Source organism: Amborella trichopoda, chromosome 12 (assembly GCF_054954075.1).
Source record: "Amborella trichopoda isolate Santa Cruz 75 chromosome 12, AtrichopodaSantaCruz75HAP2 v2.0, whole genome shotgun sequence".
NCBI classification, from domain to species: domain Eukaryota; kingdom Viridiplantae; phylum Streptophyta; class Magnoliopsida; order Amborellales; family Amborellaceae; genus Amborella; species Amborella trichopoda.
Window position 1 is genome coordinate 9,889,190 of NC_142347.1, and position 14,334 is coordinate 9,903,523.

The 14,334-nt window shown below is 38.9% G+C and overlaps 1 protein-coding gene across 1 annotated transcript in view; it reads left to right on the top strand.

Annotated features, from left to right (window-relative positions):
- Positions 1-14,002, top strand: part of LOC18431843 (uncharacterized) — a 21,384-nt gene extending 7,382 nt beyond the window's left edge. The window contains exons 2-4 of the mRNA XM_088852867.1: positions 796-1,024; positions 13,521-13,645; positions 13,774-14,002. Of these exons, the coding sequence (XP_088708993.1) occupies positions 796-1,024; positions 13,521-13,645; positions 13,774-13,872 (453 nt within the window). The 3' untranslated portion in view covers positions 13,873-14,002. The remainder of the gene's footprint in view (positions 1-795; positions 1,025-13,520; positions 13,646-13,773) is intronic.
- Positions 14,003-14,334: the final 332 nt, after the last annotated feature.

A 14,334-nucleotide genomic window follows, 5' to 3' on the forward strand; every position in this document is an offset into this window, starting at 1 on the left:
ATGAAGGCTCGGATTTAATGCTGATTAGGGCTTATTGGAGAAAGTTGGGATTTTTTTTTTTTGAATAAATATGTGAATGTCGGACAAGGAAAGGAAGAAGAAGAAGAATTGAATTTTGGGTCTTTTGAAAAGATATCTCTTCTGGGGTGTGCTCACTTTCAGACTGAGAGAGAAGATATAGTATATTTTCTCACCTTTTCTTATTGTATGCATTTTTTGTTTGTTTTGTTCTCTTTTCTTCTCTTCCTTGCATCATTATGTTCCCCGGTTGATGGGTCTATTGATGGACTTTTTGAATTAGACCTAAAGTAGTTCATGAGATGATATATAGTTCATCTCTTGGGTGCTGTATGATTAATTGCCCCAAATTTTAGGCACAATTACAATCACCATGCGATATATATATATATATATATATATATATATATATATATATATATATATATATATATATATATATATATAGATTATCCCTATATATATGTGTGTGTGTTTCACTTAGTTAGTTATAGATAGTCTAATTTATTGTTTATAATGCTTTAATTTCTCCAAAACCTAAATGTGATTTGCCCTTATTGCCTTAAGATAACATACCTGGGTCTATTTTGGCACATATGCTTGTGTGTGTGTGTGTGTGTTTTACTTGGTTATTTATAGAGAGTCTAATTTATTTGTTTATAATGCTTTAATTTCTCCCAAACCGTAAATGCGATTTGCTTTCATTACCTTAAGATAGCATACCTGGGTCTATTTTGGCATATATGCTTAATGTGCTTCCTTAAATGATGTTATCAGATGATTACTCTTACTTCGTCAGACACATTTGACTTCATTAGAACATTGCGAATGGCTGGATATGGACTGCTTGTTTCGGGGCCCTCATTGCACTTGTGGTTTGGTTTTGTCTCAAAGGTTCTACCTAAAAGGGACATATTGAGCACATTGAAGAAAATTGTTTTGGGACAAACAGTTTATGGCCCCATTATAACGGCTGTTTTCTTCTCTATGAATGCAGGCCTGCAAGGTATGAGTTTCACATAGTATTTGGTAAATGACATTTTTTCTGTTTATGTGAATTATGTTTATTCATATATTTTAATATTCATTTTGGAGAAAGGAATTGGGCTTGGGTCAAGACCGTAGAGGCTGGGTTTCCATAGCCTAACGTGTCAAGTTTCATTCCTATGTAACCTTGTCAAAAAAAAAAAAAAACATTTTGGAGACTTCATAGAGATTTACGAGAAGAAATCTATTGGTCAAAACGCCATATATTTATTAGGTCTTTATTTTGTTTTTTTCGGTTTCTTTTATTTCTGTTTATATTACTTTCTTCCACTTGCATGGTACCTGATGTTCGTAAGGAGAAGCCAAAGATGTTTTCCATGCTGTAGCTGAAGGCAAGGCTGCAGCAAGGACATGAGGCCTACTTGGTGGCCCTAGGGACCAAAGAGAGTAAGGGAGGTACTGAAGCCTTTGGCCGTCCTACTGAGCTTGGCGGACTCATATACATAACTGGGCTAGTGAATTGGATAGTGCATTAAGTGAACCTAGAGCTGGGGAATCGGCTTTGCTGTAAAGACCAAGTTCAAATTCAAATAACTGAGATCTAGCCCATTCGTGGGCTAGAGAAAGTGGGACTTGTAATGGTCCCTGGGTGTGAGTGGGTATAATGGTGCACTAAGCAGGAGGGGACAGTTGCAGTTGGCTGGTCCAAGGTCAGCAACCCTCATTGAGCTTTGTTGGCCTAAAAAACTAGACTGCCATGGTGATTGTTAAATTTTGCCATGTAGCACAAGTTTGTACAGACCTTACCGGTCTTTTGGATGCGATAAGGTATGTTCACACACTGAGCGCTCAACCAAAGTGCATGTACTAAGTAACGAGTCTGACAAGGCTCCCCCCCCCCTCCCCCAAAAAAAACAAAAAAAACCCAAAACAACCCACCAAGAGTTCTCGCGTTCTTGTCAGGGTGTTAGCCAGGACTTCCCAAAGAAGATCCTTGTACTCCACAAGATTGCATCGTTTTCCCCTCTAGCTTTTTCTTCCATATGCCCTTCCACTTGATTGGAAAAGTCTAATCTTCAATTCTTCTTGCCGGGTGCAACAAATGTCCAACCAAAGTAGACTTGACCTCACACTTGAACTGTGCCTTCACAATTGGTGGAGCTCGAACTGCTTGAACCCTTGTCTCAGCTTCATTGTTATGATTGAGATTCAAGAATTTCACATGAATCACCAAACAAACCTTTATCTGGTCCGGGAGGGCTAAGAAGTAGGCTAACTTGGCATACCTCTGGATCAGGCATCAATGTGCTGCTATGGCGTTGATCTTCTGCCATATCAGATACTTATGCTCATGACCGCCTAGTCAAGGTAGTGACTCACTTCGTCAAATTGTTCTTCTCTTGTATTAGCCAACCTAAGGCAAGTTGGGCACTAAGCTTGGCCTTGCTGTAGGGCTCATCATGTGCCGCAAAACTGTGTCAAGTTTAGAGTGACCCAATCGTGGTGATTGGCTGACAAACAGTGCTTAAGGTACTGTGCTACGATTGCATTCCCCCTCTCAGTTTGACCATTTGTCTAAGTGTGGATTCTTGTTGAGAAGCTTAGCTTGGTACCCATCATTTCAACAAGTGCACTCTCAATCAATGGAGCCTCAGATTTGCTTGCAATGTCCTCCAATACACCCACAGCTTCACCACATCAGTGAGGAACAACTGTGTCGCTACTTTAGTGGTGCAATGATTCAGGGCTGTGATGAATGTGGTATATTTGAGAATTGATCAAATACTGTCATAATATGGCTCATGCCATTGGACTTGGGTATATCGCTGATGTAGTCCATGGGCAGGTTAACCCAATGACCTTCGAGGATCATGAGGGGCGATAACAGTTGGTCTTGTATTGCTGGTACACAAGATAGTTTTCGACACGGTGCTCTACATCCTACTCCATGTGAGATCTATATTGGTTCTTTGCCATGAGAGCAAGGGTCCTCTCTTGACTAGAGAGTCCTGCAACAAGGGCATCGTGGCACTCCCTTAAGTGCAACTTGTTGAAGCCTAGCAGTGCTTAGCATGTTAATGCACCTGCTTTAACATAGATGACAGCACCTCTTTCCAAAATTATCCTATGTTTCCCTCTTGGGCTTGTTACACCAGCTTTTAAGTTAATGGGTCGTTATTGGTTTCACCTATGTTTCCCTCCTGGGCTCATTGCACCAGCTTTTAAGTTATGGGTCGTTATTGGTTTCCAAGTGGATGCCTTCGAGGAAGTCTCATACTTGGACATTAATGACCATGTTGACATTCCCTAGCTTGTAGTGCATGTAGTCAAAGTTATTTTGACACTCGTGCCATTTAGCACGGGGACTTCGTTTCGTAGCAAGAGTTGTCGCTCCATTAACAATGCACACAAGAAACTTACTCACAAGTAGGAAGTGGCGCTAAGCCTTAAGCCAGTGCACCATTGTTGTCATCTCCTTCTCGTGGACCAAGTACTGTTGCAATTCCTTGAGCTCCGGTTCTCGAAGGCAATTGGGTGACTATTATGTATATGTACTTCAATTGCATAGTTCGATGCATCAGTCAGTACCAGTGTTTCAAAAAGCGCTAGGCGGGCGCCCAGAACCTGGGCGGCCTAGTTGAATCTAAATAAGGATTCTGCAGTTATGTCAGTATCAGTTATATGTATTGCAATACATAATTCAAATTATACTACATTGTAGCATTTAGCACACACTCCATAGACATATTCATAATCCATAAGTCGGTTCATACTCTATATCCAATTAAACCTTAAAATTTTCCAACCAACAAAATTATCAAACCAAGGAAGAAAACAAAATTGAATTATGAAACTATGAAAGTAATACTTGAAGACTCAAAAGAATCTTCAATAGTTCAATGTACAATACTTCAATCAAAGTTCAAACTTCAAAGTTTAATAATTATTCAACAATCAATATTCATCATCAGAAAATCTTGGGTCAGTTGTATTGACATCATATTCATCAGAGTCGCCACCCTCCTCAACATATTGGTCGTCCCCGTCCTCCTCCATCTCTTTTGAATCAACTTTTTCTTCCTCCTCTTCCTCCATCCTTGTTCTCTGTGCAGAAGATCTAGTGGCCCTAGGAGGGTCAGCTGATGGTCCTGAAGCATCCATGACCATGTCCCATGTCAATCCTTCATGCCCCTCGACCTCATCATCATCAACTAACCACTCCATAGCATGGTCCATATTTTTTGATCTGATGGGGTCTCTCGTATGTCTCTTAGCAAACCTGTCCTTCAAGAATCGATTGTACTTGACATAGACTAGGTCATTGAGCCTCTTTGATTCAAGCCTGTTCTTTTTCTTTGTATGAATCTAACAAAATCAAATGAAACTAATTAAAATCTAATATCTATGGTTCATGTATTATTTATAAAATTATACGAATTGCCCTTACGGCCTTACCCCTTCAAAAGTACTCCAATTGCGCTCACAACCTGATGAAGAAGTGGTTAGGTTTAAGATTTGAATAACCAAATTTTGTAAATTTGGAGAACTACACCTATATTGGCTCCACCAATGGGCTGCCAAGATATAGAAAAAAATCATAAATAAATAATAGAATTACTTGATTACTTGAACTTGATGAAGATAAACTTAAGAATATTATTAATACTTGGATTAATTTTGGTCCTTTGCCTCATCGCCATTGGATTGCCAAAAGATTTTAATGAGCACTTGTAATTTATCAGCTCATCAGTGCATATAATATCCTGCATATCAGGATCAGGGATTAGCACCTCTACACACTCATTAAATCCATTCATAATTGTGTCATTTGTTTGTATATCCTTGTCAATATAAAAAAAAGCTGGGTTCAAATAATAACCAGTTGCATGCAATGGCTGATGTAGCAACCCATCCCACTTTTTATCAATAATCTACCAAACAGGCTTGTAGGGGGTTTCTTCATCATTGAAATTTTGGGCTCTCTCTCTTTTGCATTTCTCCATAGCATCATATATGCAGCCCATAGAAGGCTTGTCACTATCAACCATGTGAAGGACTTTAATAAGAGGAAAAAATACCTTAAGAGCACCCTTCACCCCTCGCCAAAAAGCCTTAGAAAGGATAATATCTCTCACCTTCTTCCCAACCTGATCCTTATACTACTTACACGCTTTCCACTCATCTGAGGTAAACATTTGCCTCAACTGCACTCTCCTCGAATGTATGCTATCTAGGCATAATTACAAGGTCGCAAATTTCGTGACCCTAGGCCTCACAATCTCTTTCTTCTTTGTAAAGGTATGCATCATGGCTGAGGGCGAGATGGTGGCTATAAATGAAATTAGTAACTAACTTGGCCTTCTTCACTGCACTTGATATCTCGGTTAAACTGCCGATAGCCTCAAGCATGAGATCTATACAATGTGCTGCACATGGTGTCCAAAAGATTCTAGGATACGCTATGCGCAACAAATTAGATGCAGCAACATTAGGAGCAGCATCGTCTGTGACAACCTGTACAACAAGATGCTCCCCAACCTCCTTGAGTCCCTTCTCTATCACTTGAAATATGTATTGGGCATCATGGATATGATCCGAGGCATCAATAGACCTAAAAAACACAGTCCCTGTAGGACAATTCACAAGCAAATTCATTTGACTTCTTCTGTTCCTATCACTCCAAGCATCAGTCATAATAGTAACCCCATATTGAGCCCATGCATCCTTCTTAAATTCTATAGCTTCCTTCGTGTCACTCACTGCCTTTTTTAAAAAAGGCTCTGAGAGCTCATATGGGCTTGGGGGTTTCATCCTAGTGCCAAATTGACCGCAGCATAGAAGCTACTTAAGCGAGCGGTATTGAAAGGAATACCCGCCTCATAAAACCATGTAGCAAGATAATATGCAGCTCTATCTCTCTCTTCCTTCTTGATTCTTTTTTCAATGGTGGTTTGTTTTTTTGTTTTCTCTCCTGCAACCTTAGGGTTAGGCCGAGGTAAAAAACTAACCATAGGGCCTCAAACCCGAGGCTTCTTAGTCCGAGAACTAGAAACAATTACAACTCCCTTCCCCTTTCCCCTAATAATGGATTGCTCAACCTCTTGAAATCCCTCCCCAATCATTTCCTCATCACTATCATCATCATCAAAATTGACCCGAACCCCAGACCTCATCTCTGCTATAGAGGCAAATCTCTCATTTTTTTTTATTTTCACCATGTTCAAAAAATTGTTTATTTACTCTTTAACAGTATCAAGAGCCTTTTTACATGGGGCAAGATTCCCCTTGATACTGGCAAGATGTTTCTTGAATCAGTTTACGCCCCCTTTTGTATCCTTTTCACAAAACTTGCATCTTATGCAATTTTGATCATTAGGATCTGGGTTATAGCCATATTTTCAACCGGGATCACCACTCCTATTAGATCCCAAAGAAATCTAAAAAATAATGCAAATTACTAAAGCAATAAAAAAAAATCACTTACTTTGAGTTTGGTTGCTCAATCGTTAAACTTCCACCTTAAAATTTTTTCTAAATGCTCAAAATCTTCTAAAACCCCCCTAATAACTTTGCAAAACATCAAAAAGTAAATCTAATATCAATGGGTGATGTTTTGATCAATTTTTGGTAACTTTGAGAAACCCTTCGATCCTACAAAATTCACCAAAAACTAGTTTTTTGGGAGCTCTCTCTCTAAAATTGGTTCCAACAAGTTTTAGGTTTCAAATAAACCTAAAACCGTAATTTTTGGTCCTTAAAAACAAAAAAAAAGGCCAAAATTGCCCCTACCAAAAGTTATTTTCGCCCCTATGCGGGGTTGGGCGCCCGCCTAGGCGGGTTCCGTACCGCCTAGGCGGGCTACCAAGGATTGACCGCCCAGATTAGCCGCCTAGGACTCGGCGATGCACTCAGGCCTCGGCGATGCACCCAAGCCTTTCGGACCGCCTAGGCGCTGGGCGGTCCGCTTTTTGAATAACTGGTCAGTACCTCAAAGGGTCGAACGAAGTTAGGGAGCTGCAACGCCGGTTTATTGGTGATTGCCCGCTTTAAATCCCAAAAAGCTACCTCACAGCCCTCTGTTTAATCCTAATTGACATCCTTTTTGAGATGGTCTAGTTAAGGCTACAATTTTTCTTATAATATCCCTCCATAAATCATCAACAGTAAAGTTGGTTGTCCCTTGGCCTAGCCAGCACCAGTTTTAGTGCCTAACATGGTCATCTAAGGCTGGGTATTATACACCATGATGTAATCTAGGAACACATCTAAGAAGCCGTCAATGTACTTACAAAATACATCATTTATCAAATTGCAAAAGGTCACCAGGGCATTAGTGAGTGCGAATGGCATTGCAAGAAATTCATAGGATCCGTATAGGGTAGCACAGGTGTGTATGTTGCATGGATATAGGTATGGTTGTCAATGCCGTACATGGGTATGCGTGTCAGATTCTTTATACCATGAAGAAGATCAATCACATGGCTAGATTTATTTATTTTGAGTGAGTTAACTGTTATACTAATGAAATAAAAGGGGTACAGAGACGATCGTGCACAGATAGAGCATATACAAAAATTAGGCAAGCCCAATTGACGGGTGCCCTATACAAAACCCCCCAAGGGGCCCCAAAAAAACCTCTACATCGAAAAGGCTTAAAAAAGAAGGAAGGGCGGGGGGGGGGGGATACAAGCTTAAAATTGCCTACAAGTCCTGAAGACTGTTGAGGCTTGCACCTTCCTTAGCTAGAGCATTGGCAGCATCATTGGCTTCCCTAAAATGTGTCTCCAAGTGATTCCTAAGGTATTGGTGATTCGTCAAAGATATGCATCAGTCTCCATGGGCAGGGAGCAGCACCAGTAGCCCAAGTGATTATAGTTTTAGGGTCACCTTCAGCAACCAAGTCCGTGTTCCAGCTAGGGATGAACCTTTGAAGCCCTTTGAGCAGGGCCAAAGCCTCCACAGTGGTAGAATCAGATGAGCCAATGGGTAAGGAGAAGGAAAGGAGGGTGGAACTTTCAGAGTTTCTAAAGATGCCTCCAACTCCGGAGGGACCTGGGTTGCCGAGGGAGCAAGCATGAAAATTGAGGTTAATATGCCCATCTTCAAGCAGCCTCCACAGGGAGGAACGAGGTATTCTTTGGGCCCTGAGGTTCAAGAGGTTATGCCAGTTGTGGAAGAGGTCGGTAAAAGAGAAACTTCTGAAAGTACTGTGGTTCTCGGTCCAAAAGGAAACTAGGGTGCGAAATTTGTCAAACAAGGTAGGAATAAGGGCTGTCTCCCCCCCTGAAAATGCGGCTGCTCCTTTCGAGCCATGTAGTCCACAAAATGGCTGCAGTTGATGCTCTCCATAGGAAGTAACCAGAGCTAGTCCAAGGGGTATGGGGGCATGTTGAAAAAAGTTGGGGAATGGACTGAGTAAGAGTAACCCAATTCCAATTAAACAGATGGAGTACATGGGACCATAGTGCAGATGCTAATATATTCGTGGTGAGTAGCAAGGGATAATTATAGCTGAATTGGCTGAATCCATTGATAATTATAAAGTTTCATGGAAAAAATGAAGATCAAGTCTCTAAATGAGAACCGAAACGGTTTGTGGTGATATGTATTGGACATGGGTAGGCACCTAAATGGAAGAATCAAATAACATAGATGGTCTTCTCTTTGCCCCTCAATGTGGACTTTGCAAGTCCAAGTTGGTGAGTACCCTGGCCTTAGCCAGTTGATCAAATGCTAATCATAGGCAAGAGATAGCGGTTATTCATTATTAGTTTGTATGGGGCTTGTTAGTCCAAGCACATCCTCAGGGAGCTATTGTACTTCTTTGGGAACAAGATCACTGCTCCTTAAGTTGACTTGGATAGCTGGATCACCTGAAAATCGAAAGGGGAAAGTGAAACTTGACTGAGTCTCGTATGACTTGGCAGAGAGTAGGTGTCTAGTGGAGTTGAATCGGATATTGAGCATTTTAGCTGTGTAACTAATAGAGGCAGTTTTGTTTTTTGCTTGATCCTTTTTTCAGTACTAGAGAAATTAAGTTGTTATCCGTGAAATTGATCGAGCCGTGGTGCATGTTGTTCGCAGTTGACATAGTTTTGATTGATGAGACCCATAACGACGTCAACGCAAAATAACTTTGGGGGGATGCTCTAGAATCCCAAGTTTTTAAAATTAGCTGGACTAAGGCAGAGTATATGGAACGCAAATTTAGTAACAACAGGAATAGAGATGAGGAAGTAATTAAGACTGATGGCCAGGAAGTACAAAAAAGACCGCACTTGCGATATATTGGGTCGATAATCTTGGAAAATGGAGAGATTAAGGATGATGTTGCACACATAATTAGAGTTGGGTGGGCGAAGTGGAGATGTGCAACTGGAATTTATGTGATCGCCGAATACTAATGAAGCTGAAGGGCAAGTTCTATAGGACAATTGTGAAACCAGCTTTGCTTTATGGGGTTGAATGTTGGGCGGAAAAAAAACAATATACCCATAGAATAAGTGTAGTGGAGATGAGGATGTTGAGATGGATGAGTGGCAAGACAAAAAGGGATAAAATTCGAAATGAATCCATTTGGAAGAATTTAGGTGTGGCACCACCAATAGGCGATAAGAAAAGCGATAGTAGAGTTAGATGGGCTGGCCATGTGTGGCACCGACCAAGTACAACACCTGTTAGGAGGTGCGAGTTAGTTAAAGTGGAAGGACTTAAAAAGGCAAGGGGTAGGCCCAAAAGGACGTGGTTGGAATTCGTTCTGAAAGATATAGGGATTTATGGCCTCACTGACGGTATGGCCTTTAATAGAGCAGAATGGCATGCCAGGATTCATGTAGCCAACCCAATTAATTGGGAAAAGGCTACGGTGATGATGATGATGATGATCCATGAACTCTTTTATTGTAATAACTTGTTATAACATTAATGGTAGGAGTACACCTACTTAGGATCTCTTGTAGAAGTTCCTTGTAGTGTTCAGAAATTCAACTCAACCAAGGTAGTCAGCCCTTGGCCGAGCCAAGTGACTTGGGCAAGTTGGAGTGGACATGCTCAAGACCTGTTTAGGGCAAAAAAGCCCTAGGAAAATTCAAAAAATATAAAGAATATAATGAAGGTAGTAAAAGTAAAATAAAACTAAAACAACCATAAGAAGTCCAAATAAGCTAAATTTTTTTTGCAAAAATGGATCTAAAAAAAGCTGTTTTATAGATGGAAAGAGTTTTAAAACAAATGCAAAAAAAGGAAAAATATAAAAAAGAGTTAGTGGCAAAAACATTCACCAATAATTTTAAAAAACATCCAAACCATAAAAAAAAAAATCTAAAACGCTATGCATATATTTTTGACGTATTTTTTTTGTGTGTCTCTAGTTGTACACACAACTCGGGGCTACTCTGATCACCCTACAGCAAGTCCGAATAACTCAGGCAAGTCATAGAGCCATGATTCCCTGCATTAATGGTTTTAAAGTAAACCGATTTGTTTGTTAGTTTCCTTTAGAATCTCTATTCCTTTTAGCATAAATGATTGAGTCTGTCACTGTCGCTCATAATCGCACATAATTCGATAAAAATCCTTTATATTTCTTTATTGAAGATAAATAAAATGTCTTTAGGAGGTTGTAGAGAAATATTGAAATGACTGTAGATTTAGTAAGGCTTTCTTGGTCATATGCGACCGCTGAATGGTCATATTTATTGGAGCTGTTTGGATTAAGTGATCTGTGGGGGTTCTTTGAGGAGTTGGTTGTCTCCTTTTCCAGCATGAGGGAGGATATGCTCGCTTATCTTTTGTGTTGCCACACTCTAAGTGTGTGGATTGAGCTCAGCAATTGCACCTTTCAAGGAGCGACGACTTAGGTGGGAGCCCATAGAGATTGGATGAGAGGCTTAGTTATTTCTCAGGTGACAGATGGGCTAATGTTTTGGGGTTTCAGGACAGTGTGTGAAAACTCGGCTCGAGCTCAAGACTCAGCCCCTGCTGTAGGAGAGTATCTCAGGCGATTGGACTAGCACAAGTCCTGCATGAGCCCAAAAAAGGGCTCAGGCTCAAAAATTGCAAAAACTAATACTAAGAAAATAAATAAAATAATTGATTGTATGTGTGCATCATTTATTATATGTATGATGGAGAGAAGTATATAGAAAATGGATTATGGAAAAAACTGATATGTAGCTTGAAACAATTCAGAAAATTCCAGAAAAGGAAAAAATAAGAAGAGAGCATATATTAAAAAGTTCACAAATATCATCAAAAGAATCAAAATTATATACAAACATAATTATGCATAATTTATTAGTGATTTAGTAAAAAATACATATTAATTTTATGAATTTGTTTTTCCAGAACATATTCTGTACAGATAACTTGACTCTGCTGGGTGCCTAGGCTGAGTTACTCAGATGAGTCCGAGTTTTAAACCTTGATTCAGGGTGATTTGTATTGAAGGACTGGATGCTTTCACACTTTTGGCAGAAACTGTTCTCAGGTCAATGCTGTTATTGCCATAATTTTCCACTGGAAAACTCGACCTGACTCGTTGAACTCCCTGTTTAGATTGACCTGTGAGCCAACCCGGAGGACTTGACTAGTTCATGTAAAAAATAGAAAACATTATCCAGAACCAGAAAATATAAATCATAAAAATAAAAAATTAAACCATAGAAAACATAAAAATGCAATAATTTCCTGTATTTGTCAAAGAATAAATGAAAAGCAAAAGAAGATATTTGGTCCATTGTGTTGTGAGATGTAATAGTACATGATGTATATGTTAGTAGAAAAATGCTTTTGATGGGATGGGCAATGGAAGGGTTTTGGGGTCTTTTTATTTTTTGTTACATGCTGAAGATAAAACAAGAGTTCCCGTACTTTAGGTTTTATAAGCCAAAAGTAATGCATATTTATTGACCTAAGAAACTGAGGGAGGGAGGGAGGGAGGGAGGGAGGGAGGGCGGGTATGTCCACCTGGGATAGAGTTTATTTCGAGTTACAGTGGGGAGTAGTTTGAGTACCTTTTTAGGTCCATAGGGAGTTTGAGGACTTTTTCTGTGTATTGTCTCAATGTCATATAAATGGGATGGCCCTTTGATGATGGTTTTTGAAGATGTAATCAATATTTATGAGTCAAATAATGTTTTGCGGCATTTTTTGGAAGGTGCATATTTACGCAGGAATCAAGGCTGAAAACTGGAGTTCTTTTTCGTGATTGGTATATAAACTTGGGGAGATTGATCAAGAAGCTTTATCATCTCAAAAAGTTATATTTGAACATAGTATTTAAGAGATTCCAAATGGCACGATGTAAATTTCCTCAAAACGTCCAATGCAAGGGTGTGGCATTGTCTAATGAAACACATCTTTCAAACAGAGATGGAAGCACCAGAATGGCCAAATCCAATACACCGAGGTCGTAAGCATCTCCCTTCCACCATACCTGATTTATGTTTTCTTCGAAGGGAAAATGCCAAGTTGTTGAAATGTAGGTTATCAAGGTACTCGTCACAGTGTTCATCCCTTTCTCTCTTCCTGAATTGGCTGGTTAGCCAGATAGGAATTATGATATTCTGGGTGGGATGGAAATACAAATACATTGTAGTCATTTATGCAAGCTCAGCGTGTTTCTTGCTGTGTAGCCATGGAAGATGCTCTTTGGCTTTAATTATTTGTAAACATCAGTAATTTTATTTATTTATTTATTTATTCCTCTTGGGAGACATCCGATAAACATAAGTAATGTCTTTTGGAAGTAGTGGTGCAAGGTTCCTGCAATTGAGGTTTGGAAAGCCTTTTAGCAAATTTGGAAAAACGAAGACATCACAATAGAGCTTGTTGATTTGTTTTTTAGTAGCCATGCAACCATATGAACGATTAATGGTGGAGTTCAGTTTTGACTGGCGCACATATTTAATAATATGTTTTGGTTCCTGAACAATGCACAGTTACTATTATTATTATTGTTGTTGTTGTTATTATTATTATCATTGTATTATTATTATTATCATCATCATCATTAATCATTATTCTTATCGTTATTAATCATTGTTTAATTATTGGTCATCGTCATTATCAAGATAATTATTATTATATTTAGCTAAGATGATTGATTGCCTTAAGCTGAACTAGGCTAAAAATTTTGGTATAGTACAAGAAATTTGTCATCTGGACAGGTGTACCCCTATGCTTAGTATTATATATTCTCTGTAAGTTTTTACCCTACATTTATCTTGTTTACTTCTGTACACATTTTTTTCATTTGCATTCTGGTAAGGGAAGTTCTCATTCATCTGCTTTCATCACTGGAAGGGTAAAAAATCAGTGAGGCTAACTTCCTAATAGAGAGCACTAACGTATGCTTTATTACACTTTTGGTGGTTTGTTTTGTATATCCATTCCTTTGACATGCTCCGCCATATTACTTTAGGCTGAAATGATGCTTGCTTGATTACTTTGTGCTCTTGTATGCTAATCGAAACGTCTCTTTAGTTCAATTGCTGATATTGTTCAAACCACAGGTGAAAGTGGCCAAGAAATAGTGGCCAGGTTGGAGCGTGATATGTTTCCTACTCTTATTAATGGAGTTGTGTACTGGCCAATGTGTGATTTCATCACATTCAAATTTATTCCAGTTCATTTGCAGGTGAGTGCTTCTCTTTGCATTTCGTACTTACCATTTATGCAATTCGACGTGTGGTTAACTCAGTTAATGTGTGCTAGTCCATATTTGTAGTTATTGTGTTTTAATAATTGTCCTGTTTGTTTAAACAGCCTCTGGTGAGCAATTCCTTCTCATTCATTTGGTCAATATATCTCACTTACATGGCTGGCTTGAAAAAAGTTAGTGCAGAGAAGAGCACAGCTGATTGAGAATACCAGCATCTAAACCCAGATTTTTTGCATGCTTGGGTATTGGATGTCTTGATTAATTTATTGGGTTTTCCCAGTACTTGCTTGTAAAGTATGTTCTGAATCAGAAAATATGAAGTAGCTTGATCTCTATGATTTCTTGTGATTCGTGGGGTTTGCATGCTCCGGCTTCTTCAGCTCGAGCATAGAATTGTCTTTTACGTTATTTTATTTTTATTTTTTGAATTTTTTATTTTATTTTATTTATTATATATATAGACTATTTACTTTTGGTACAAAGTCACAATTATTTATAACCATTTGATGGGAAATTTGAGAGCTTTGGTGGTCACAAAATTCAAGAAAATTTCTTTTGAGTATTGAGGCGTGTTTTTAAGAAATAGGATAATTTAATAAAAATATCAAAAAAATAATTAGCAAGAAATAAATTGATCAAAATACTTTTGAAAGGTGTTGAGGGTA